This window comes from Heterodontus francisci, chromosome 23, assembly GCF_036365525.1.
Source record: "Heterodontus francisci isolate sHetFra1 chromosome 23, sHetFra1.hap1, whole genome shotgun sequence".
Taxonomy (NCBI): domain Eukaryota; kingdom Metazoa; phylum Chordata; class Chondrichthyes; order Heterodontiformes; family Heterodontidae; genus Heterodontus; species Heterodontus francisci.
In genome coordinates, this window is record NC_090393.1 from 33,563,252 (window position 1) to 33,587,789 (window position 24,538).

Below are 24,538 nucleotides of genomic sequence, written 5' to 3' on the forward strand. Positions count from 1 at the left end.
CTCGCCATTTTCTATCTCTGTAACCTACTCCAGGCCGAGAATCCTACAAGATCTCCAGTTTCTTGCACATCACCAGTTTTCTTCTCTACACCACTGGCGGCTGTGTGTTCAACTGCCTAGGCCCTCAGCTCTGATATTCTCTCCCTAAATCTCCCTGTCTCTCTGCCTTTCTTTACTCCTTTTAAGACGCTCTTTAAAACCTACCCTCACCTATCTTAATATCTCTTTGTGTAACTTAGTCATAATCATTTATGGCACAGAAGGAGGCCATTCGGTCCGTTGAGTCCATGCCAGCTCTCCATGGAGCTAGGCGGTCAGTCCCACTCCCCAGCTCGATCCCCGTAGCCTTGCAAGTCTGTTTCTTTCAGGTCACCATCCAACTTCCTCTTGAAGTCATTGATTGTTTCCGCTTCCACCACCCTTGTGGGTAGGTTTCAGATGTTGTTTCTTAATCACTCTTGTGAAGCACTTTGGGACATTTTATTACATGAAAGGCACTCTATAAATACAAGTTTTTCTTTTGGGATTATTTATCAATTTAAATCCAGAATCTGAAAATGCGTACAAAATCTATATTGATTTGAATGTTTTTGTAAGCCCCTTCACCTTAAGTAACATTTCATTTTAAAGAAAAATTAAGAGCTGTTGCAAATATTGAAATGATCATTATTTATAATTATTACCACCACCTTTTTTAAAATACTTTTACAGGCAAACTGGCCAGAAAATGGATTGCAGATGGCAGAGCTATACTTTGTAGCGAAGAAACCAAATGAACTTCAGCTGATTACTGCTGGACTTTGGATTCCATTAGTAGGATTTACTCATTTCTGAAATTGTATTTTCTTCAGATTAACTAAAGTATTGAGAAGGCATGGAGAAAAGAGGCAAGGAAAAGATGTCTAGGAAAAGAATTCCAGAGAGAAGCGTTCAAACAGCTGAATGCTTTGGCACCAATAATGAAATGAAAGGAATGGCAGAATTGGAGGGAGAGGTTACATAGTGGTGAGGGTAGGGTTGGGTAAGGCTGCAATGAGGTTTGTAGGTTTGTGGAGGATAGAGTTTGAATTTGAGTCTGCAGGTGGAAAAGGGTTTCATTTGTGGGTTTGAAGCAGGCAGTGCTGTGGAGGTGGGAATAAATGAAAATGGTGGCTTAGGTGCAAGGTTTGAAGTTGAACTATGGGTCAAACAGAACATCAAGTTTGTATACGGTCTGTTGTGCAAAATAGTCATGCTCCAAGTAACTTTGTCTTGCAGTTTAGTTCAGTGGGATTACCTAGTTTAACTTGGATGATTGCAGAGAGTTTAGCTTTCTGCGCACTCTGTTTATAATGCTAACGAGCGGGAGACATATTTACTTTACTCCCCTGGCATTCAAATGATTGCATACTAAGTGTAAAAGGTTCTCACAAGTGGTCCAGTCGATTCTTTGTTTAATTGCAAAGCATAGCTTAAAATCTATACAACTGGTATAAAACACAAGGCCATATACTAACGATCTCTCGCCTCCTAACTTCAATGTGCTTCTGGCTCTTGCACAATGTAGTCTTTTTTGAAAATTTGTGCACTGCAACCACTCAGCAACAATGTAAAATGATAGTAATTTGGGCATGAGAAAGCTTCTGAAATAAGTATTACATTTTTCTGCTGTTTGGTATCAAGTTTTAGCTTTCGTTTGACTCATATGTTTTAGTGTTGTGGGTTAGAAATTCTGTGTTGGCTGTCAGTTCTTTTTATCACTTTGCATAGGTTCCTCCTTGATGACCTGTGTTGTAGGTTTAAGGATAAATATGACTGATATGAATTCCCCTCCAAGCAGCCATTGGTACCTACATAGATAGGTGAACAGTGTTGGCTGCTGAGAAGATGATATTAAATGACATTTCCCTAACATATCAAGTGTATTAGTGCATCCTGTCAACTAGAATCCCACACTGGGAAATAACCAGTGCTGACTAATGTAATTCATTGCCCAGAGCACATGTTTGTTTTGAATTTAGAACTTCTGCAAGGTGCCTTTAAAACAGATGGATTATGCTTTTGCATACCATAGTTAAAAGGCAACTTTGGATAGTTGAACAATTCAGAGTGGGTGGGGTGTATTTTTTTTAAAAAACTACTGTGCTTAGAGAGTAATACTCCTCCTTTTGCTACCTGCCCCCTTCCAAAAAAAAAAGTTCAATACTAACTTTGGAAATTAAAGGTCTATGATTCTCTTTTGTGGGGATGTGGAATGTATAGAATTTTCTTAATTTCCATTGGTACCTTTTTGTCTTATCAAGTAAAACTAGAATTTTAAAAGATGTCTTCAAACTTAATGTAACATATTTAGAATGGAGAAAGTAGGACATGGAATGTTTATAGAGATTGGTTGGTTTAAAATGATAAACTTTTTCAATGGGCATTCAAAATGTGTACAGTAATGACAGTGTAAAGGTGTTTTTACTACTTCTGTAAAGTTGCTTGAAGATGCACTGAGCAGTCTTCCTTACTAAATTCCTTACCTGATATCTGCACAACCTGGTGCACAGTCATAAAGACCAGAAGGTGCATAGTTCAATCAATTGCTTTGTGCAGTTAGTTGATCTTGCAAGGTAGCAGTAGAGGTACTATAATTGTTCTCTACAAATTATGAACCACTGGTCTAAGACTGAAAAGCACCCATAGAACTATCACAACGTGCATTGGTGCCTTTAGAAGAGAGGGAAATTTTGTGGGGTGGAGAAGAAGGGTAAATCTTAAAAAGTTAACCGTTAGATTTTTGTGGTGGTGAAGAATTGTTTTAAATTTTTGACAAGCTTTTATGTTTAATTTGTCCTAAATTTAGAAAAAAGATATTGATTGTGAGGAGGTGTACCAATTGAAGACATTGGTTAATAATCTGCAGGAGCTGGTTGACCTCCACAGGAAGTACAACTGCAGACTGGCACTCTCCGAGTTTGAAAAAGTAGGTGGTATTTTACATCAAAGATAGGCTAGGAAAATGGATTGTTACTTCCAGAATTGGCGCATTCAAACAATGCACCATAGAGGAAAATCCAGTTTGGTCCAATGTCGTGTCATCTTTAAGCTGCTGCTTGTGTTGTAAAGTAGCTGCCAGTGTTTGTAATGTAGAGATTAATACTGTACTATTATACCTTACCAGATATTATACTATAAGGTAATACTGAGCCTTATTGTAGTTGAAGTTCAGATCCAATGAATATTTGTTTATTAGCAGATGATCAATCATTTGACACATAATTTGGAATAAACTGTTCTTGTGCACAATTTTATTAAATATTACTCTTACTTTAATCACCCGATGAGTTCTTGACTATCCCAGTGACCGAAATTGTAAAGAGTTTTAATCATGTTCTTTTGAAATTGCACTATCTAAAATCAGAGTAAAAATTGTAATTAGTATATGAAATGGTGATTTAACTGGAGGATTTGTTCTTCCTTGTATATTACACTATACGGGTTACTAAAGAGCTAATAGTTTGATTTATTTATTAGGAAACTACAGCCACTATTGTATTTCGGATGTTGGATAGAGTTCTGGCTCCAGAGCTTATTCCATCAACTCTTGAAAAGGTTATACAGCCTTATATAACCAAGCACAACTTGCAGAAGGAAGAGCTGCTGTTGCATTACATAAAGGTGAATGCTATTCTACTATAACTGCAGTATCTTCATGAAAAAATTAATCTAAGTTACAAATCCAATAGATGAACGGTAAGATGTTTTGTTGTAGACTGTTTGACTGGAGAAATGTATTTAAACAATTAATGGCATTGCTACTTAAAATGTTAGGTATATAAAGGTGGGTATAGTAAGTTAAATTTTGTTACCCTGAAAAAGACACTTCATATGTAATTCTGCAGTTGTATTTCATCAACAGTTATACTCAATACCATAGGAAAGGTAAAATGTGCAATTGGGAAAAATTGAAGGAACACTTTCATTTTAAGAGTTTCAGGGAGGAAGAATGGTGTATTTTAAATCTTTATCCCTAAAACTGTTCCCTTGCTGTGCTCTCTTCATAAGAGAATTAAGGATGAGGAAGGTTATTCGTCCCATCTTGGTTAATGGATCCAGAAATATTCTGCAACATCCACTTGTTAAATAATTGCAGGTGTTTTGCCACTATTACTCTATCTGGAAGTCCATTCCATGCATTGGTCCCTATGTAAAAATATCTTTCCACTAGTGGTTTTATATTTGCCTTTGCAATTGACCTTGAAAACATTTTCTCTATCTTTTCTTTACTCTCCTGCGTACTGTTAGAATTCACTTCTCAATCATCACCTTTCACAGTTGGAAAGCCAGGACTTTTTAGACTTTCTTTTAACACTGCCTTCATATACAAGGAGGCTGATCCATGAACTGCATTCCGCACTTGAATGTCTCTCTTGTGTCTCTGACTAGAGCTGGACACAGTGCTGTCTAGCTAGAGCAATGCAGTTGATCCAGTTTTTTGCTCTTCCACCAAGTGCTAGACATTTTGATGTTTGAAGCATTTTATGTATTTCTGGGAAGCTGTCTTTCTCTTTTTCCGCAGTGTAACTATGTGTAAAAGCTACGTACTAAACCATGCTTTCATGGGGGAGGACAGAGTGAGCTTTTGAACTGAAGAAAGAAAATTTGCTTTAGAAGCTTTATTGAACTGCAATTTGCTGCTTCCTTTCAAAATTTGTTATTTCAGTATTTTGTTGAGAATAACTATGTATAAATGTTTACTTTTCTAATATCTATTTTATGAGTAACTTCCTTTTGCAATAATATTCCTTTAGTATTTTACCAAATATTCTCTAAGCCTATGTTATGATCGCTCCTCTGCCTGGTGTTTTCCACAGCAGATGAAGGTCACTGTGATTGTTGCTGAAAACCTTGTAATAGTGTATTCTACAATTTAGTGGTGTTGCAATGCCTGAAACTTCAAGTGTCAGCCAGGTGTCAAGGCTCAAAACAAAGCAAAGTGCAAATACCTTCTTCAGGGTGTCTGACTCCACATAGTTCTGGTGTCAGATTTGGCCCTGATACTGGATACAAGCTGCATTTAAGACTATAGCATCAGTCCATTGTGAAATTGATTCACACTAAAGCTACAGCTATAGTGCAAATGTACCTAATAGGGACAACTATGCTTTTGGGTTTTCTCAGTGTAACTTGTACCTTACAGCCTTAAAGTGGAATCTGTCCTTTCTTTGAAGATACCAAAGGTGTGTAATCCCCTTACTGTCTTGTTTTGAATAGGATTTGCTGGAACGATGTAGCTCACATTCAGCCTCTCTTTTTGAAACTGCATGGGAGGCCAAAGCTATGGCTGTACTTGGGTGTATGACTGAGATTGATGTAAGTATCATATACATTTTTTTTTCTTTGGCCTCCTTATCTCGAGAGACAATGGGTAAGCGCCTGGAGGTGGTCAGTGGTGTGTGGAGCAGCGCCTGGAGTGGCTATAAAGGCCAATTCTAGAGTGACAGGCTCTTCCACAGGTGCTGCAGAAAAATTTGATTGTCGGGGCTGTTACACAGTTGGCTCTTCCCTTGCGCCTCTGTCTTTTTTCCTGCCAACTGCTAAGTCTCTTTGACTCGCCACACTTTAGCCCCGCCTTTATGGCTGTCCGCCAGCTCTGGCGAACGCTGGCAACTATACATTAGCTTATGGTAAACCAGTAATTTTATTATTTTCATTGCCTAAAATTTACTGAGCTTGCTTAGGTTATTGGAGAGAGTGGAATGAGATGAAAGTGAAGCACTTGTCCCTTAAGGAGGATCAGTTAGGAATGTATTTCAGTGCTTGCCATCACAACCCCTTCTGGTATCATTGGTAGATCTTGAGGGCATTTTGCCCCTCTATTCTGTTAGTGGTATTTGGGGGGGTGGTTGTTGGGGGAAAATAATGCTCACGTATTTTAGTTGTTAAAAATATTAACAGCTCTTTTATCATTTGTTCTCTTTATGGTAACGGTGATATTACTTCATAGCTGATTTTTGATGCAGTGCTACAAATAATGTATGGAGCAGTAGTGCCTTGGAGTGATGCAGTGGAACAGCTTGTCAAACAGCATTTGGAAAAGAATCATCCCAAGTATGTAACTTTTTAGTGTTATGATGATTTGAATATAATTACAGTACTTGAGACAGAGACAGTTAAGGATAATATCAAATTGAAAGAAAAAATGTACAATACTGCAAAGATTAGTCAGAAGATTGGACAGATTTTAGAAACCAGCAAAGAGTGACTGAAAAAAAGGAGGGAGAAATTAGAGTATAAGAGAAAGCTAGCTAGAAATATAGAAACAGATAGTAAGAGTTTCTACAAGTATTTAAAAAGGAAAAGAGTAACTAAAGTGAGCATTGGTCCCTTAGAGGGTGAGACTGGGGAATTAATGATGGGAAACAAGGAAATGGCAGAAGAGTTGAATTTTGTGTCTGTCTTCACTGTAGAAGATACAAAAAATGTTCCAAGAATACTTGAAAATCAAGAGGTAAAAGGGAAGAGGAACTTAAAACAATCACAATCACAAGGGAAAAGGTACTGAGAAAACTATTAGAACTAAAGGCTTACAAGTTCCCTGATGTCTTGCCTCCTGGGGTCTTAAAAGAAGTGGCTGCATAGACAGTATATGCTTCGATTGTAATCTTCCAAAATTCTCTAGATTCTGTAAAGGTCCCAGCAGATTGGAAAATCGCAAATGTTAACACCTTTATTCAAGAAAGGAGGGAGACAGAAAGCAGGAAACTATAGGCCATTAACCTAACATCTATCATAGGAAAATGCTGGAATCCATTATTAAGGAGGTAATAGCAGGACATTTAGAAAATCATAATACAATCAGGCAGAGCCAACATGGTTTTGTGAAAGGGAAACTGGGGGGAGAATTTTATGCTGTCCTCGTGGCGGGTTTGGAGGCGGGGGAGAGCATATAATTGGGTGGGATGGTGATGGCTTTCTGCCTCCACCAAAATTAAGTCTGGGACGGGAAAGCCTGTGAATGGCCTTCCTGTTCCACAGCCAATTGAGGCCCTTAACTGGGCAATTGATGCCCAATTAAGGGTCTTATCCAGCCGCCGCTGCAATTATCTGTGCGGCAGGCGGCCTTGTCACTGCATAGGAAGTACGGCACAAGAAACAGTGCTTGCTGGAGTGGGGTGCCCCTCATTAAAGGGCACAGTGCCTGAACGAGGGACCCAGCATCAGGAAGAGGGGGACCTGCTGGCCTGTGATGGGCCGGTAGCTCTCAGAGGGTGGGACTTCTGTTGCCTGGCTCCTTCATCCTGTGGAAGGCCCGCTGCTGTCCACTTAAGTGCCTGATTGGCACTAGATTTGACGGGCCTCCCACAGAGGAGGCGACACAGGGTTCTCGGCGTTGCTCTTTCCGGATGGCGACACCCCCATCACCGGGTTAAAATCCCGGCATTCGTGTTTGACTAATTTATTAGAGTTCTTTGAGGAAGTAGCAAGCAAGCTAATTAAAGAGGAATTTGTAGATGTGGTATACTTGAATTTCCAAAAGGCATTCAATAAGGTGCCACATCAAAGGTTACCACACAAAATAAGCTCATGGTGTAGGGGGTAACATACTAGCATGGATGGAGGATTGGTTAGCAAACAGGAAGCAGAGAGTAGGCATAAATGTGCCATTTCTGGGTTGGCAAGCTGTTACTAGTGGAGTGCCATAGGGATCAGTGCTGAGGCTGCAGCTATTCACAATCTGCATCAATGACTTGGATGAAGGGACTGAATATATCTAGCTAAATTTGCTGATGATACAAAGATAGGTAGGAAAGTAAGCTGTCAAGAGGACAGAGAGTCTACAAAATGATTTAGATAGGTTAAGTGAGTGAGCAAAAATTTGGCAGATGGAGTATAATGTGGGAAAATGTGAATTTGTCCACTTTGGCAGGAAGAATAAAAAAAAACAGTATATTATTTGAATGGAGAGAAACTGCATAACTACGGTACAGAGGGATCTGGGTGGCCTGGTATATGAATCACAAAAAGTTAGCGTGCAGGTACAGCAAATAATTAGGAAAGCAAATGGAATGTTGCCGTTTATTGCAAGGGGAATAGAATATAAAAGTAGGGAAGTGTTGCTACAGCTGTACAGGGCTTTAATTAGACCACATCTGGAGTACTGTGTACAGCTTTGGTCTCCTTATTTAAGAAAGAATATAAATGCATTAGAGGCAGTTCAGAGAAGCTTCACTCGACTGCTTCCTGGGATGAAGGGGTTATCTTATGAGGAAAGGTTGAGCAGGTTCGGCCTAGACTGATTGGAGTTTAGAAGAACGAGAGGTGATCTTATTGAAGCATGTAAGATCCAGAGGGAACTTGACAGGGTGGATGCTGAGAGGATGTTTTCCCTTGTGGGGGAGGCTAGAACTAGGGGACGCAGTTTAAAAATTAGGTCTCTGCCATTTAAGACTGAGATGAGGAGAATTTTTCTGAGGGTTGTTAGTCTGTGGTATTCTGTTCCCCAGAGAGTATTGAATATATTCAAGGCTGAGTTAGTGAGATTTTTCATTGACAAAGGAGTCAAGGGTAATGGGGGGCAGACAGGAAAGTGGAGTTGAGGCCACAATCAGATCAGCCATGATCTTATCGAATAGCAGAGCAGGCTCGAGGGGCCGAATGGCCTACTCCTAATTTTTGTGTTCTGGTGTGTGACTTTGAGGTGATGATATTCCTATGAGATTATTGCTCTTGTCCTTTTTTGCTGGTAGCGGTTACTGGTCTGGGAGATGCTATGGGGATAAGTTTTTGTGAATTGCACCAATGCACCCTGTATGTACTTGGAGCCACTATGTGTTGTTGATGGAGCAGGGGTGGATATTAAGTTCGGCGGCAGGGGTGCTTACCAAGCGGCTTTCTTTGTCCTGGAAGGAGTAGAGTTTCTTGAATCTTGTGACCACGCACATTTGAGTCAGTGATCAGTATTCCATCACCATCCTGACTTTAGCCTTGTAAATGGTGAACGGCATTAGGGGTCAGGAGATGAACTGTTCTTGCAGTTGTTTATGTGGCTAGTCCAGTTAAGCTTATGGTCAGTGTTGACGGTGTTGCTGTTGACGATGAGGGAGAAGTGGTTGGGCCACTTCTTGTTGGTGACATTTATTGCATAGCATTTATGTGGAATACATGTAACCTTCCACCTGTCAGCCTAAGCCTGAATATTTTGCAAGTTGTGCTGTAGGCTGGGATGGGCTGTTTATTTATTGGAGGAGTTATGAATGCTGCTAAATGCTATAGATTTGCTAGTGAACATTCTCATTCTGGACTTGTGACAGTGGAAAGGTCATTGATGATTGGGTTGAGGACACTGTCCTGAGGAAAGACATTTCAAATGTTAAGTGCCATCATGTCTTTTCTAAAATGGAAATGTTTTTGCTGATATGTCTATGCTTTAAAAATCTCCTGAAACTAGATAGAGTTCATTAATATGAATGCAACATCTACTCAAAGTTGGAACTCCTGTTCTTATAGGGAGATAAAGCTGGTGGTGACTTTTTGACAACAGTAGGCTGCAGAGGTTCTGGACCACAGCAGTGCTTCATGGGAAGAGGGTCTTCTATTTCGATCATTTCATATTTGCCGTAATGAATAGAGCCCCACAAAAAGTTCAACTTTACGGCACTCATTATTTTCTTGGACTCTCCTGTTGGCTGAAAATGCTTCTGTAAATGCAACCCTTGCATTCACTCTAAACAGCTATTTTCTAATAGAAAGGAATGATTTGACCACTTTCCTTGGTTTTCAATTTTTTTTTGTCTTCCCCCTCCTAGTTTTCTTTCCAAGTTATACCACACTGCAGACTTCCTTACTGGGGTACATTTTCATGGATGGTGGTTGTTCCTCCATCAGTTATGGTGGGTTATTTGACTCTATAGGATGTCTGTTGAATCCAATCCTCTCTTCATTCAGTTTCTAAACATTTCTAGTAGGAGGATTCATGGATGATTTACTCTCAAATAACCCAAAGCACGATGGTCATTTGTAGTGTCTCAGCACTGTCCTGGCTGAGATGAGCTTAATCAACACAAGGCCAAACATTCTTGGTATGATTTTTAGGCAGCCTTACCTGGATGCTGAACTGAAAGGGATATGTTGTCAACACTGAATTTATTACTGGTAGCAAGTTGATTATAAAAATGAAGAAGGCATGAAGCAGTAGATGGAAAACATTTAGGCTTTGAAGATTATCGAGGGATCTTGATCACAGTTTTGACATACTTCATAACACCTGTTCAATCAGGACTTGAAGTTGGTTACATCTCCCATTGTTATTTTCCATGTGAACAAATTTAAAGTCAGTTACAAGCATCAATTGTGAGCAATACTTCTCATTTGCCGTTGGAGTTCCTTTCAGACCTCAATGGTTTGAATTTGAAGATATTCACAGTTATCTGGAAGTTAAGTGCACCAAGATGTGTCTAGAAATAATATTGATAAAAAAACAATAATATTGTTATTAGGGTGAAATTGTTGCAAGAGAGCTACAGGCTGATGGAGATGAAGAAATTATTAAGAGGATATGGAATAAGGAACTTTGACATGTTCAATGACCATGAGATAATGGTAGGATTGTAAATTTAATACATTATTAATAAAAGTTGTATGTGAACATATGGAAAAGACTAGATTCTGAATAAATTATAATTGCAGCACTGTATTTGGATTCTGAGATCAAAGATAAAGTTTGACTGGAGTCACAGTCATGCCATTGTACACATTTTTCTTCTACGTAAAGCTGCTCAGTTTGTTAGAATTTGTTTAATTGACCCGTGTTTTTTCTATTATTTGCCATTGTGTGCCTTCAGTCAGAAAGTATTTAACTAAGTCTAAACTTCTGCATGTTACTTTTATTTTGGATTTATTTTTGTGCTGTATGAAATCCTAAACATTGTACTTTTAGGACCGTATTCATGAAGAAACAAATAACTGCTGCCTCGATCCGACACCTAATGTGTCCTTTCAAGTATTTTTATTTTTAGTAAGAGGAATGTCACTTCCACCTTGTCTTGTTTTTCATTGATTGCTGTGACCTGTTCTTTTGATCAGTGGTTGGTAAAGTTCATCTTGAAACAGGACCTGCCATCATCGTTGGATGATGCCTTGAAAGTGGTTCATGCCTACCTACTGACCCCAGCTGAAGTTTACTTTCTCCACCTAAAACATCTGGCATCTAATGACAAAGTAGGTATTCCTGCACATTTTTGTTCTGGGGGTGGGGGGTGGGTGCTGCGGGGTGGTGCGGAAGTCTACTGGTCACAACTTTTTGCTAAATTCTATGTAGGCATATATAAACAAAAACGAGATGAAATACAATTACCAAGAGTAACTATTACACTCAAATGTTTCTCAGTCATAGCAAGTTGAACTTCCGAGTCATGCTGTCTGCTATATATTTTATGGCTAACTGACTTGTCAAGGAAACCTACATCCAAAATTCTGTATGGAGGTCCAGGTTTTGTGAGTAATGATCTGCATGGATAATTGTCTCTACTCAAGAACAAGATAAAACTTTTTTTTCCCCTCAAATATGTGGAATACTGTCCAATTTGATTGGGGCCTAGGTGAGTAGTAGCCTAGCCAGATGATGGCAATGCCTCCCTTTTAAAATATTTTGATCTGGATAAAGGAATTGGTTCATTATTCTTTTCATTCATTTGCCTGCCTGAAACACATCATTGTTTTGTATACAGGGATGGACGTATGTTTAGCAAAAGATTAAGAAACTGACTTTGGTCATTGAAACAATATCAGATATATTTTCCTGTGAATATATGTTTACTGGTGGAAATTTTATATGCTCCTACATTAAAATTTTATAAATTTGAATTTTAATAATTTTTGGTGGAGACAAATTCAGAACGTAGACTTTGGAAAGATGAAGCATTTTGAAGTAGTTTTAAAGGTTTTTTATATACCAATAAAATTATTCCAAAAAGTGGTGATAATATCACCTTAAAACAACACAGTATCTTATAACCTGGCTGGTTTCTTATGTGTGCAGCAAAGCCCACTTAAAATCTGTACCACGAGAGAATCTGAAAAAGAAACATGATATACATGGCTATACTTCAAAATACACAATGTGGGAAAATAGAGTATGATACTGTTGTGTGAAATGTGTTCCTAGACCATTGTGTTGGAATATGCAGAATATACCCTGCTAAATTTCAAATGAATATTGGGTTGGAGAAGCACCTACAAAATAAACACCTGGCTGTTTGTAACCCGAAGAAGAAAGCAGCTTTACTCCTGAAGAATCTGTATGATCTGGACAAGAGGTGACCAAGTTGGGAGAGCTAGAGAAGAATTAAGTCAGTCAAGATTATTCATATTTTACTTGCAAAAGATCTCTGAAAGAAGGAAAGACTAGCTGAAGTAATGGCCAGAATTTTACGCCCCCCCACCCCCCGACTATGGGCTAGTGGGTGGCGGAGCAATAAATTTGAGTTGGAGGTTGGGTGCCATTCCCGATGCGTTCCACACCCACTTCAATTTTAAATGGGGCAGCGGTGACGAGACACTGCCTGCCCACCCCAAACCAATCAAGGCTCTTAAGTGGCCAATTAACTGCCACTTTAGAGCCTCCTCCCGCTTCCGCTAGTATTTTACCAGCAGCGGCTGGGCGGCAAAGGCCCCAGAATGCCGCCAGGTAAAACCTGGCAGCCTTCCTGCGGCCTGTGGGGGCAGAAGGTGTGGGGGCGGCTTTGTGATCGGGCACCCTATGCCCCACAGAGGACAGCCCCCCACTGCACAGCACTCTTCCCCCTCCCCTCCCCTGCCCACTCCTCCTAACCAACCTCCCATTGCTTCGTGGGGCCCAGACGATTGTTCCACGATGATGTGGCCGTCGTTCCCGGTGGTGCTGCTGGACGGAGAGCTGCCAGCCCACTGATTGACCAGCAACTCCATTAAGCGGGACTTCCTTCCTCAGAGAGGTGGAAGTCCTACCCAAAGCCTGGGAAGTGTAAAATCATGGCGTGGCTCCCCTGGCCCAGTGGAGGCGGGTCCATTCTGGACTTTTTTGCCAGTGGGCTGGGCCTCCCGTCCATCATAAAATTCCGGCCCATATCTCTGAGAGGGATGAAGCTCTGAATGAAAGGAATTCATAGGTAGTAGCAGAAAGTTTGATGGAATATTGATGAGAGTTTAGATCTGCCAATATAAAGTTACATTGGAGGGAATTGCAGAATTCAGAAAAAATGGTAGAGAAATTGCCACATGATGTGCACAACAACAAACAAAGTGATTCACGATAACCCAGCGGTCCGCTGACGTCAGAGTGCGCCAAGTGCACGCATGCGCAGCTACATCCTACCAGGACTAAGTGGCATGTGCGCAGGTTGACGTCATTGCGCAGCGTCAACATCATCGCGTATCCTGACCTGCTCGATCTCCGCGCATTCGCGATAATGCGTTATCGGGTATCCAGTCTGCCACTCGGCTGGAGGAAGCGGCTGAATGGGAGACTTTGAGGCTGGAGCTTGATCCTCGTCACTCGCTCCCGCCCCAGTAGCTGCTGTCCCCCCTCAGCAACTCACTTCAGGCCTCGATGCTTCCTCTCCTCAGCCGCTCTCTCCAGACCTTGCTGCTACCCCCCCACTCTCCTGACCGATTGTTATTCGCTTTGCGCCACCCCGCTCTCCGGCCGCTCGCTCTAGGCCGTGCCGCTTCCCTCCTCCCGGCCACTCGATCCTACGTCGCCCGGTCGCCCCTTGCGGCCCGCCTTGCTTTTTTGAACGGCGCCTGGTGACTGATGAAACATGGGAGCGAGTGGCCAAGAGGATGGAAACTGCACAGCCTAGAGCTAGTGGTTGGGCGGGGAGGGAGGTGCCGAAGCAGGGAGAGAGCGCCTGGAGAGCGGGGTGGCGAGGAGCGGGGAACAATCGGCCAGGGGCATGGGGGGAGCAGTGAGTGGGGGTGGGGTGGTGGTGAAGGGGCAGAAAGCGAGTTGCCGAGGGGGGAGAGCGGCCAGTGGGGTGGGAGCTAGTAGCTGCGTTTGGGTGAAATCAATCCTGGTCAGTCATATAAACGAAGCACAATAACGAATTGGTAGAACATTTTATACTGCGCCCGATTTTCGACCTGGGTGACAATTCACTATCTTGCAATGGAAATTCAATCATAAAATTCCTTTTGTGTTTAATAGGATTACTGGAATATTAAATGATTACAGTTAGTATTCTATAACTACATAGTAGCATATTACTGGGCTTCCATCCAACTGATGTAAGGTTAGTTTGCTAGAACGATCCAGCCATAAGCATTTCCTATGATAAATCGAGCAGCGCCATCTTTAATCCTGGCAGCTGCCTGAACGGCGCAGACACTGTCGTTCCAGTTGAAGAGCCTGCATTTGTGCATGTGCAAGTACTGCACCACCTAGTGGTTGCATTGTCAGCAAACGCAGCCAACAACAAATTGGTTATCGGTTTCGAGGAAATATGCCTCGCCAGAAGAGAGTTATGGAGAAAGGTCTAAACTCAATTGTTTTAATTCCTGTGCTAAGATACAGCATGCAAAACTGAAAGAAAAATTATGGTAGATACAGCTGTTATCAAATGGATTAGAGAAAACTTAACATGTCAGTAAGTGAATGATCACTTGCTCAATCAAAAACTTGCTGCCCACTGAAGTAAATATCAAGTTATTGCATGAAGAATTTACTGCCAAGTGAAGAGTAAAGTGGATATAAAATCTTAGGTTAAATATCAACATGATGTTGATTATGCGAGTTTGACAGAAGTGGTGGAATAGGTTAAAGTGAAGACAGCAATAAATGCAAGTCAACGGTAGACCCGGATGGAATGACAGTGGATATTATGGAGAAGAATTCTGGATTATTACCTTAGTTATTCTGAGTATATATTAGGACCTTCAAGTAACTTCTTTTAGGGAAGGTGACCTGATTCAAATATGTTTCAAGGAAATACTATATTTTAAACATGTATTTTTGTATATCAGTGCAGAATTTTCTTCGTCTCATTCTGCTAAGGACTCTTGAACTTCCCTTTCTCCTCCAGTCTGCAGGCTTTTAAAATCCAAGTTATGTGTCACATAATCTACTTCCTAAATTCCCTCATCTTTTCTCCTGCTTTATCCAAATTTGATGTTGCACATGATTAACCTTAGCTCTTCATCTGGGTTTTTATAATTTTTGGTAAAAAAGTAATGAATGAACATGTTTGCCTTTTTCCTCTCTTAAAAGAGAGATGACTGCCTCAGTTTGCTGAAGTCTCTTCCATTGAATGAAGCTGAGACTACCGTAATGCGTTTGGTCACTTGGGCACAGTTGAAAATCCAAAACCAACCTGATGATCCTGAGGTAAGATCGTGATGACAATTCCTTAGGAAATATCATGTTGTGTTTCTAATTGACGAAATTAGATGAAAATTCTGGCTATAAAGGTATATTCAAGTTGATTAAGGAAAGCCCAGATTGAATATCATTTCATACATCGTTATTTTGGTGCTATTTATCCAGAAGAAAGAATTTTCCTCCACACAAGATCAGATAGCAGATTGTTCAACCTTGCCCGTCTTAGAGCGAAGACCAAAGTACAGAAAGTCCTCATCAGGGAACTCCTCTTTGCAGACGATGCTGCATTAACGTCCCACACGGAAGTGTCTGCAGAGATTCGTCGAAAGGATTGCGGCTGCCTGCAACGAATTTGGCCTAACCATCAGTTTCAAGAAAACGAGCATCATGGGACAGGACATCAGAAATGCTTCATCCATCAATATCGACAACCACGCTCTGGACGTGGTTCAAGAGTTCACCTACCTAGGCTCAACCATCACCAGTAACCTGTCTCTCGATGCAGAAATCAACAAGCGCATGGGAAAGGCTTCCACTGCTATGTCCAGACTGGCCAAGAGGGTGTGGGAAAATGGCGCACTGAAACAGAACACAAAAGTCCGAGTGTTTCAAGCCTGTGTCCTCAGTACCTTGCTCTACGGCAGCGAGGACAACATATGTCAGCCAAGAGCGACGTCTCAACGCATTCCATCTTCACTGTCTCCAGAGAATCCTTGGCATCAGGTGGCAGGACTGTATCTCCAACACAGAAGTCCTCGAGGCAGCCAACATCCCCAGCATGTATGCCTTACTGAGCCAGCGCGCTTGAGATGGCTTGGCCACGTGAGCCACATGGAAGATGGCAGGATCCCCAAGGACGCATTGTACAGCTCGTCACTGGTATCAGACCCACCGGCCGTCCATGTCTCCACTTTGAAGACGTTTGCAAACGCGACATGAAGTCCTGCAACATTGACCACAAGTCGTGGGAGCCAGTTGCCAGCAATCGCCAGAGCTGGCGGACAGCTATAAAGGCGGGGCTGAATAGAGGCAAGTCGAAGAGAATCAGCAGTTGGCAGGAAAAGAGACAACAGTGTAAGGGGAGAGCCAACTGTGTAACAGCCCGGGCAACCAACTTCACCTGCAGCGCCTGTGGAAGAGTCTGTCACTTCAGAATTGGCCTTTATAGCCACTCCAGGCGCTACTCCACAAACCACTGACCACCTCTAGGCACTTACCCATTGTCTCCCGAGACAAGGAGGCCAAAAAGGAAAGGGAAAAAAAAAGGATTTATCTCTAGAAACTGGTGTCCTTTCCTTTTTCCCTAGAAGGTATTGGCTTCTTTTTTGGATATGGTTCCATGAGCAATAACCACCCTCTGGTAACTTGCTCAAGTGACCATTATTCAATCTGACCTTTGATGATAAGCATTGGCACAGTATTTGGCTAACGAGATGAGTTAATTCAGGTTTGAGTCTTATGCTGTCGTCATGCAATAGCAATGCACATATACTTCCTGAAAGGTTTGCTAGTTAATGATCAGGAGGTGGAATCCAAGCTGATTTTGCCATGGGTTGCTGAAGTTATTTGTAACATCCCCTACTGCTGTTCTGACTGTTGTTAGCTAACTCAATACAATTCAAATATGAGCCCTTCTTTGTCAATATGGCTTAGATGTCATTGAGCCATTGCAGAGTACTTGATCATTAGTTTTTGTGCCAACAAGCAAATGTGAATTAGAAAAATTCTTTTATGCTATTGTTCTGCATTATATTAGTCTTTTGATTTTAGCAATATTTTATAAACTATGTTAAACATTGTAAGATGTGTTTTTCTGTTATATTGTGACACAAAATAAGTGAGTTATAACAATCTTGATCTGATTTTTGTTTTGTCGGGAAAATCTGTTTTATCATTTAAACTAAGTATAGACAGCCTGAAGTAGGCCATATTGACCATCAAGCAATTTCTGCTAGCCAATGACATTGTGGCTGATGTGTGACCTTTCTCTATATATCTGTCTTTGCCCCATATCCCTTAATACCTTTGGTTAACAAAAATCTTATCAATCTCAGATTTAAAATTAACCGTTCCTCAAGCATCAGTTGCTGTGTGCAGAAGAGTTCCGAACTTCTACTGCTCCTTGGCCAGGATTTTACAGAGCTCCCGATGTCGAGCTCTGTGGCGGGGGGTGGCGGAAGATTGTTCCGGCAGCAGCCCGCCACGAAGCCCGACATTGGGTCCACTCTCGGCAGCGGCAAGGCTCCATGGCAGCTCCTGCCGCTGAGCAATGGGACCTGGCTTTGAATACTTAAACGACCAGAATGCATACATTTAAATAAACTTACTTGCAATCTTATGGTCGGGCTGCAGTGGTGGGGAAGGGGTGACGGGGTCGGGGACGGGGTCAAATTTATATTGTTAGTGTAGGAGATGGTGGGAAGGGGTGACCTGTGCACTTTGTTCAATTTGGAGGTGGTGGGGGGAGGGGTGGTGGGAACGGTCAAGTGTGGAAGATAAGTGTTTTGTCGGGTGGTGGTGGGGGGGAGCGGAGAGGGGAAATAATGAATTTTATTGATAATGGGGGGTGGGAAAGGAGCGGCAGATTTTTAATCAGTACAGTTGTGGGGGGTATAACTTTAAAAATTTAAATTAGCCCGCTGCCCTTTTAATATGGCGCCTGTGCACAGGCAGCTGATGCCATTGCCGGCGGAGAGCTCACCGCCTCCACGTGATTTGTGGGGCAGGCCGACTAGGTCATTAACATGGGCCAGCACGAAGTTGGTGGTGCTGGGCAGCAATTTTCTTTGCCCACTGCCGCTCCCGGCGGCGGGTGCATAAAATCCAGTCCCTTGATTGCTTCCTAATTTTACTCCTGACAGGTCTGGCTCGAATTTTTAGACTGTTTCTTCTAAAAGTATTTGTGTACATAACAATGTATGGATTCTGTCAATTGATCTGATGATGTTTATATTTCAGTGGAAAAAGCATCTGGTGTCAGTTGCAAAGACAGTGGTGGAGATTATTAAATATTTGCTGAGGAATCAAAAGGGTAATTTTTCTGCGTTCTTAACACCTTTCGCTAATATTGGCCTTGCATTGCAATAATGCTGAAAATGTTTTGTTTTGGCAGGAAGCACTTTGCAAAAGGAAACATATGAAAGCCTTTTAAATAAATTTGAAACTATTGCAAATTTACAGGTAATTATTATGTAATACATTGAATGTATCCATCAGAGTATTTGGGTCAACTAAATCAAATATTGAAATAAAGTCTTGTTTGAAAATCTCTACCAAATTTCTAGTTGTCAAAGCCTATTAAACAAAACTGTCCAGAGTTCAGCACAATCTCACTTGGAGGCCATTGGATGGTTTATATAGCAAGTAGTCAAAACTAATACAGTAGGACGTAATGTTTCAGTTAAGGTTAAGGTACATCATTGAAGTTAAGGTACAATGTTGATGCAGGCAGAGGGCCATTCATTTGTGCTGGCCATGGCTAATTTATGTGTGGAGTCTGATGCTGGGTGCCCAAAGTGAAAGTTTTGTTTGATGGTGTTGATGACCTGTCCACTCCAATCTTGGGCGCTCTTATTCACAATATCTTGAAACCAGTGCTATTTAGCATGGAGGTTGCTGCAATAATCTAGTGATCTGGCCTGCAATTTTAGGCAATTCTATTTTGCATAGTGCTATGTTGGCGTTCGAGCAGTTCTGTTTGTTTACTGGGCTGGAGCATTTCAGCTATGAAGAGAGACTGAAAAGGCTGGGGTTGTTTTCCTTAGAGCAGAGAAGGCTGAGGGGAGATATGATTGAGGTATATAAAATTATGAGGGGCATTGATAGGTTAGATAGGAAGAAACTTTTTCCTGTAGGGGAGGGATCAATAACCAGGGGGCATAGATTTAAGGTAATGTGCAGGAGGTTTAGAGGGGATTTGAGGAAAAGAAATTTCACCCAGAGGGTGGTTGGAATCTGGAACACACTGCCTGAAGAGGTGGTAGAGGCAGGAACCCTCACAACATTTAAAAAGTATTTAGATGAGCACTTGAAACGCCATAGCATACAAGGCTACGGGCCAAGTGCTGGAAAATGGGATTAGAATAGTTAGGTGCTTGATGGCCGGCACAGACACGATGGGCCAAAGAGCCTGTTTCTGTGCCGTATAACTCTGACTCTAAAACATGTATGGAATTAAAAAAATGAAAGAAGTTGCATTCCTGAAGTTGTTCTTTCATGACCTCAGAATATCCCAAACTGCTTCAGAGTCAACAAATTATTATTGATGTGAAGTTACTGCTATAACATAGGGGTACAGCGAAGGCAATTTGTGCACAGCAAGGTCTCACAAACAGCAGCATGATAAATGACCAGATAATCTGTTTTAGTGATGATGTTTGAGGGATAACTATTGGTCAGGACACCTGAATTCCTCTTCATCGAAAAGTGCCATAGGATCCTTTATATCTACCTGAGCAACAAGACCAAGAACCTTGGTTATATCTTTCATTTGAAAGATAGCACCTCTGACAATGCAGCAGTTCCTCAGAATTGCACTGAAATGTCAGGTTATACAATGTGCAAAAGTATCTGAATCAGAAGGTCATGAGTTCAAGCCCCACTCCAGACGTGAGACTGCTATCACTGAGCCAAGGCTGATACTTGAAACATACTATAATTTTGTATATTTTAATGCTTATTTTTTAATTAATACTGATGTTTCATCCTTGGTTTGCAGGAGTATTTTGATGTATTTATTTCACTGAAGGAATATGAGAATCCCAAAATGCTTTTGCAATTGTATGAAGGACAAATTCAAGCATATGCAAGTACATGGTCTAATTCAAAGTCACAAAAGGATTCAGATTGTACTGGTGGCTCAAACTTCAATGTGAAGATTCCTACAAAGACCAAGCTATATAAACTGTCTCTTCTGTTTGAAAATTTGGAGCAGGATGTAGTATCAGAGCTTGCATTGAGGGCACTTTCTGATGGGAATATAGGAGAGGCTGTGAACATTTGCAGGTAAGTATTATGGAAACATAGATATATGAGCTATTTATTATTTGGGCTTGGCTGAACAGTCTTATGGGAAAGGGAGTTACTGGGCTGAATTCTGTATTCTCGCCACTGGGAGCAATGGCGAGTGAAAAAAATGGCAGCCAGCACGCCGCTGCGATCTTCAGCGCAGCGCCTCATTTAAACATGCAGGGCGGGGGCGGCCTCGGCGCACCATGAACAGTGTCAGCTGTCTGCGCAGACACCCTTTCACCCCCCCACCCTCGTCCCGCCCACAATTGCACAAAGTGCAGAGGCCACCCCTTCCCTCCCCCCCCCACTAAAAATTTAGAGTTGACCCTGTTTCTCCCCCCCCCCCCCCCCCCCCCCATTACAGTAAAATTCCTGAGTTCCCCCCTTCCCCACCTTGATGATGCCAGCTAGACGGGAAATTGAAGGCGCGAGTGCCGCCCGTCTCACTGAAGATTCAGTGGCGCAGTGGTTAGCACCGCAGCCTCACAGCTCCAGGGACCCGGGTTCGATTCCGGGTACTGCCTGTGTGGAGTTTGCAAGTTCTCCCTGTGTCTGCGTGGGTTTTCTCCGGGTGCTCCGGTTTCCTCCCACAAGCCAAAAGACTTGCAGGTTGATAGGTAAATTGGCCATTATAAATTGTCACTAGTATAGGTAGGTGGTAGGGAAATATAGGGATAGGTGGGGATGTTTGTTGGGAATATGGGATTAGTGTAGGATTAGTATAAAATGGGTGGTTGATGTTCGGCACAGTCTCGGTGGGCCGAAGGGCCTGTTTCAGTGCTGTATCTCTAATCATAATCATAATCATCTGACGGTAAGATTGTGGGGAATTGTATTTAAATGTATCCATAAAGTTTATTTAAATATTTAAAGTCAAGTCTCGTCACCGAACAGTGGGGGAGCCACCATGGAGCCTCGCTGCCGCCAGGAAGATTGGGCCCCGCACTCCCGGCGTCCGGCTCCGTGGTGGGCTGCTGCCACTCTGATCTTCCATCTGCACCATGGAGCCCGATGTCGGGAGCTGAACAAAATTCAGCCCACTATGTTGTGAATGAATTGATCTGTCTCTCATGACTATTTGTAAAGTACTGTTTGCAACCTTGTTAGTCATGGAATGATGTCTGGTGGATTAGAATGAAGGATATGTAAAAAGTTTTTAAAACATAATTGAGTTATTACAAATTTTGTTTTCTCGTGACTTCCTTTTCTATTTACAGTGAGCTGTATGGACAGCACAAAAACAGTCAGACTGGTCAAGTATTGTTCCATGTGGCACAGAAACTGTGTCAAATGTTGGAAGCTAACGTTCCCATGATAATTCCAACTGGAATGAATTTGCCTGCTATTATTTATGAACTGGCCTCTCAAGCCACCACTATCTGCAGCATTGGTAATTTCTTGCTCAAATGTTCAATTTCTTATCTTTGGATTTTTAACTTTTTTTTTATTAGAGATACAGCACTGAAACAGGCCCTTCGGCCCACCGAGTCTGTGCCGACCAACAACCACCCATTTATACTAACCCTACAGTAATCCCATATTCCCTATCACCTACCTACACTAGGGGCAATTTACAACGGCCAATTTACCTATCACCTGCAAGTCTTTGGGAAGGGGGAATTGAGAATTTAATTGTAGGAATTAATGAGTGTGTGTTTGCTTTTTAATTTGGAAAAATAAAGTATGATGCTTGTGTTTTGCTCGAACGCATTTATTTTATTTAAGCAGTCGTTGTTCTGGTGTCAAAATTATTTTAGCAATGGAAACCTATTGCGACAACATACCTGAGAAATTACTAACTCCTAATTTTAAAAATTGGTTTATTTCCTTAATTATTTAACGTTGAAGTTCATTGTATCCACCCCCATTCTAATTGTTAAGGATAAAACTGAGTTTACTGACAGCGACTAGACTTTTTTTTATTCATTCATGGGATGTGGGCGTCACTGGCTAGGCCAGCATTTATTCCCCTCCCTAATTGCCCTTGAGAAGGTGGTGGTGAGCTGCCTTCTTGAACAGCTGCAGTCCATGTGGGGTAGATACACCCACAGTGCTGTTACGAAGGGAGTCCTAGTATTTTGACACTGACAGTAAAAGAACAGCGATATAGTTTCAAGTCAGGGGGATGTGTGGCTTGGAGGGTAACTTGCAAGTGGTGGTGCTCCCATGCATCTGCTGCCCTTGTCCTTCTAGGTGGTAGAGGTTGCGGGTTTGGAAGGTGCTGTCTAAGCAGCCTTGGTGCGTTGCTGCAGTGCATCATGTAGATGATACACGCTGGTGCCACTGTGTATCGGTGGTGGAGAGAGTGAATGTTGTGACTGGGGTGCCAATAAAGCGGGCTGCTTTGTCCTGGATGGTGTTGAGCTTGAGCATTTTTGGTGCTGCACCCATCCAGGCAAGTGGAGAGTATTCCATCACACTTCTGACTTGTCACATTTCAAAATTTATATCTGTTTGTCATGGTAGGGATTTTGGTTTGACTAATTCTGTATTCCATGAATTTTCATATTTAAAATTCTTTATAATGTGTAAGGGGATGATAGTCCACAAAGAAAGAATCTCCAATATTTAAATGATATTTGGAGGTCCAATAAAGTATTTTCAGAATTAGTAGTTGGATGTGCAGACAAATTCTGTAATATTAAGATATATTACCAGAGGAGAACAAAATCCCTTGTTCTACTGTGCAGTTATAAACGTAGTACAGAAAGTGAAATGGAAGACTGTTCATTTAGCATTGACATCAATAGTGACGTTCTAGCAATACTGTTCCCAGGGATTAGGAATTAATATAGCCTGTGAACCCTTGCTGAAATGTGGGTGGGGTGAGGGCAGAAACAATTTCAATTTGCCTCATCTCGGGTAAATAAGCTGAATTACAATCACCATTCCCGCTGGAAAAACAAATCAGTCTATACTTATGGCAGAAATGGAGAAATTCAGTGACAAGCGAAGTCAGGGGTGATATACTTAATTGAAGGGAAAATGATATGTTTCACATTCAGCTGTAAGCTGATTTTGCTTGTTGAGTGGAGGAAGGGCAGGAGCTCTGGTCCTTTAAGAAGATGGGGGTAATTATTCTTTGGTTGTAAAAAAAAAAATCTTCGACACAATTAATGTGCTTGGGGCCCCAATTGGAATCTGATCTGCAATCTGCTCTGAAACTGTAGTAGGGTTTTATTCTCTTACTGACGATCAATTGTTGATAAAGCTTTACGTACCTTTTACTAGAAATGGTCTGGAACGTGAGACATCTTAGAATCATAGACTGGTCACAGCACAGAAGGAGACCATTTGGCCCATTGTGCCTTTGCTGGCTTGTTGCAATAGCAACTAACCTAATCCCACTCCCTCGCCTTTTCCCGGTAGTCCTACAATTTTTTTTCTCTTCAGGTTATTATTCAATTCCCTTTTGAAAGCTGCAATTGAATCCACTTGCACCACACTGTGAGGAGGTGTATTCCAGATCCTAACCACTCACTGCGTAAAAAAAGTTTTTCCTCGTCGTCATTGCTTCTTTTGCTCATTGCCTTAAAATGGTGTCCTCTGCTTCTTGATCTTTCTGCCAACAGGAACAGTTTCTCCCTACCTACCCTGTCCAGAGCCCTCATCATTTTGAACATCTCTATCAAATCACTTCTTAATCTTCTCTTCTCCAAAGAGAACAGCCCCAACTTCTCCAATCTGTCTACGTAAACTGAAGTTCCTCAATGCAGGAACCATTCTTGTGAATCTTTTCTGCACCCTCTCTAATGCCTTCACATCCTTCCTAAAGTGTGGTGCCCTAAACTGGACACAGTACTCCTGTTGAGGCCAAACCAGTGTTTTATACAGGTTTATCATAACTTCCTTGTTTTTGGACTCTATGCTCCTATTTATAAAGCCCACAATCCCTGATGCTTTATTACCTGCTTTTCAATCTGCCCTGCCATCTTCAATGATTTGTGAAATGATTTATACCCCCAGCTCCCTCTGCTCCAGCATTCCCTTTAGAATTGTACCCTTTATTTCATATTGCCTCTCCTTGTTTTTCCTATCAAAATGAATCACTTCACACTTCTCTGCATTAAATTTATCACTATCCTCGCAGTTCAAAATGCTTCTAAGTTTTGTGTCATCTGCAAATTTTGAAATTGTGCCTGCACACCCAAGCCTAAGTCATTAATATATATCAAGAAAAGCAGGGGTCCTAACGCCGACCCCTGGGCA

At 41.7% G+C, this 24,538-nt stretch overlaps 1 protein-coding gene across 2 annotated transcripts in view; it reads left to right on the forward strand.

The window, feature by feature from the left end:
• Positions 1-24,538, forward strand: part of kntc1 (kinetochore associated 1) — a 154,493-nt gene that overhangs the window by 47,129 nt on the left and 82,826 nt on the right. For both annotated transcript variants that reach the window (XM_068055050.1, XM_068055051.1), the window contains exons 24-35: positions 712-813; positions 2,828-2,947; positions 3,499-3,642; positions 5,239-5,337; positions 5,972-6,075; positions 10,464-10,566; positions 11,050-11,184; positions 15,209-15,325; positions 18,278-18,350; positions 18,432-18,499; positions 20,037-20,323; positions 21,547-21,719. In XM_068055050.1, the coding sequence (XP_067911151.1) occupies positions 712-813; positions 2,828-2,947; positions 3,499-3,642; positions 5,239-5,337; positions 5,972-6,075; positions 10,464-10,566; positions 11,050-11,184; positions 15,209-15,325; positions 18,278-18,350; positions 18,432-18,499; positions 20,037-20,323; positions 21,547-21,719 (1,525 nt within the window). The remainder of the gene's footprint in view (positions 1-711; positions 814-2,827; positions 2,948-3,498; positions 3,643-5,238; positions 5,338-5,971; positions 6,076-10,463; positions 10,567-11,049; positions 11,185-15,208; positions 15,326-18,277; positions 18,351-18,431; positions 18,500-20,036; positions 20,324-21,546; positions 21,720-24,538) is intronic.